This window comes from Olea europaea, unplaced genomic scaffold (genome assembly GCF_002742605.1).
Source record: "Olea europaea var. sylvestris unplaced genomic scaffold, O_europaea_v1 scaffold1576, whole genome shotgun sequence".
Taxonomy (NCBI): domain Eukaryota; kingdom Viridiplantae; phylum Streptophyta; class Magnoliopsida; order Lamiales; family Oleaceae; genus Olea; species Olea europaea.
In genome coordinates, this window is record NW_019233374.1 from 231,017 (window position 1) to 232,451 (window position 1,435).

Here is a 1,435-nt window from a genome sequence, read left to right on the forward strand (position 1 = left end):
TTGTGTCTTTTACAGGAAATTACGTGTTATATGGTCTGGAGCTTGGAAAAATTAAGATAATACGATATGCTGATGGAGAGATTTATGTTCAACTACAAGACAATGTTAGAGGGTGTGATGTATATCTTGTGCAGCCACTACAATCTACTTGCCTTGACCCTGCTGTTTTTCCCTGCTAAATGAGACATCATGATGCAGCTTATAGGTATCTATTTGAAAGCCCTGATTTTGTTGCCTCGCATTGAGTCTTTTTATCAAAATTGAAGAATTCTTACTGGATATACAATGAAACTATGCAAATATTGGTAAACGTCCACATGCTTCAGGTCTTCACTTTTACTTTTTCTTCTAGAGTGTTTTCACTTTAAAATTTCTAAAGAAAAAAAATCTTAAACTAAAAGCAATTAGATGCCAAACGATAAAAATAATGTCAAGTTTTATTAGGTGTATGACTATTATGTAATTTCACTTTTATTTCATTGACAATTAGCCTCCACCTGAATGAATTTGGTTGATGAGTGTTGTTAGTATTCTTTGTTTTGGTACTTCAATTTCCTATTTGCATTTCTTTATGAACATTCGCTTCCACTATAGACACAAGGGTGTGAGTCAATAGCAGCCAAACTTGTAGCTAATCTGATTACTGAAGCTGGTGCAGACCGGGTTCTTGCCTGTGACCTTCATTCTGGTCAGTCCATGGGATATTTTGACATTCCAATGGATCATGTACATGGTCAGGTAAAAGGCCTTGAGATGTTTGTTCCCATGACATACACAGAATCTAACACTGGCATAATTTCAGTGAGTTTTGGTGCAATATTAACCCAGGAAAATTTGGAAGCTGATGAATTGAAGATTGGCGAATGGGGCTGACTTAATTGTCTATATGTTGAATTTCTATTTGCAATCTTACTTTATTGTTCACTTATTCTGAAGCAAGTAGCCTGTCATACTTGATTACCTTGCCAACAAGGCCATATGTTCTGATGTTCTGGTTGTGGTCTCACTGGATGTTGGCGGGGTTGCTAGAACAAGAGATTTTGCCAAAAAGTTGTCTGAACTGAATATTTGGTATGCTACATTTTGTGCCTATAACACCAATGGGTTAATATACCATTCGGATTCTGTAGGTGATGAATTTGATTGGTGACGTGGCAGTTATGGTGGATGACATGATTGATACTGCTTGGTAATTTTTTTTTATTTTTCTTTATGATCCACTTATTCTTTCACAATCTTGAATAATAGTTAATCAAATAGCTGCAGCCTGGGCATACACATATAGATGCTACACTGCAAATTCTATATTGAAATCAAGATCTAAAACTGAAAAGAATAAGCTTTTTGTAATCATACATACAGCTGTATGTAAATAAATTCGGTTTTAACTATATTTCCAATTTAATCTTTTTTCTCTACCAGGGGAAAATAAGAA

General features: G+C 35.0%; 1 protein-coding gene across 1 annotated transcript; it reads left to right on the plus strand.

Moving 5' to 3' along the window:
- Window positions 1-317: 317 nt before the first annotated feature.
- LOC111376918 (ribose-phosphate pyrophosphokinase 1-like) lies at window positions 318-1,171 on the plus strand. The gene is made up of 3 exons (XM_022999930.1): window positions 318-326; window positions 595-738; window positions 944-1,171. Exons 1-3 carry the CDS (start codon window positions 318-320, stop codon window positions 1,148-1,150), a joined length of 360 nt encoding a protein of 119 aa, XP_022855698.1. The 3' UTR covers window positions 1,151-1,171.
- The last annotated feature ends 264 nt before the right edge of the window (window positions 1,172-1,435 follow it).

Excerpts from the sequence above, each read along its gene's own strand:
- LOC111376918 (XM_022999930.1), top strand. Across the intron at positions 739-943 it reads TGGATCATGTACATGGTCAG|CCTGTCATACTTGATTACCT; the intron begins GTAAAAGGCCTT and ends TGAAGCAAGTAG.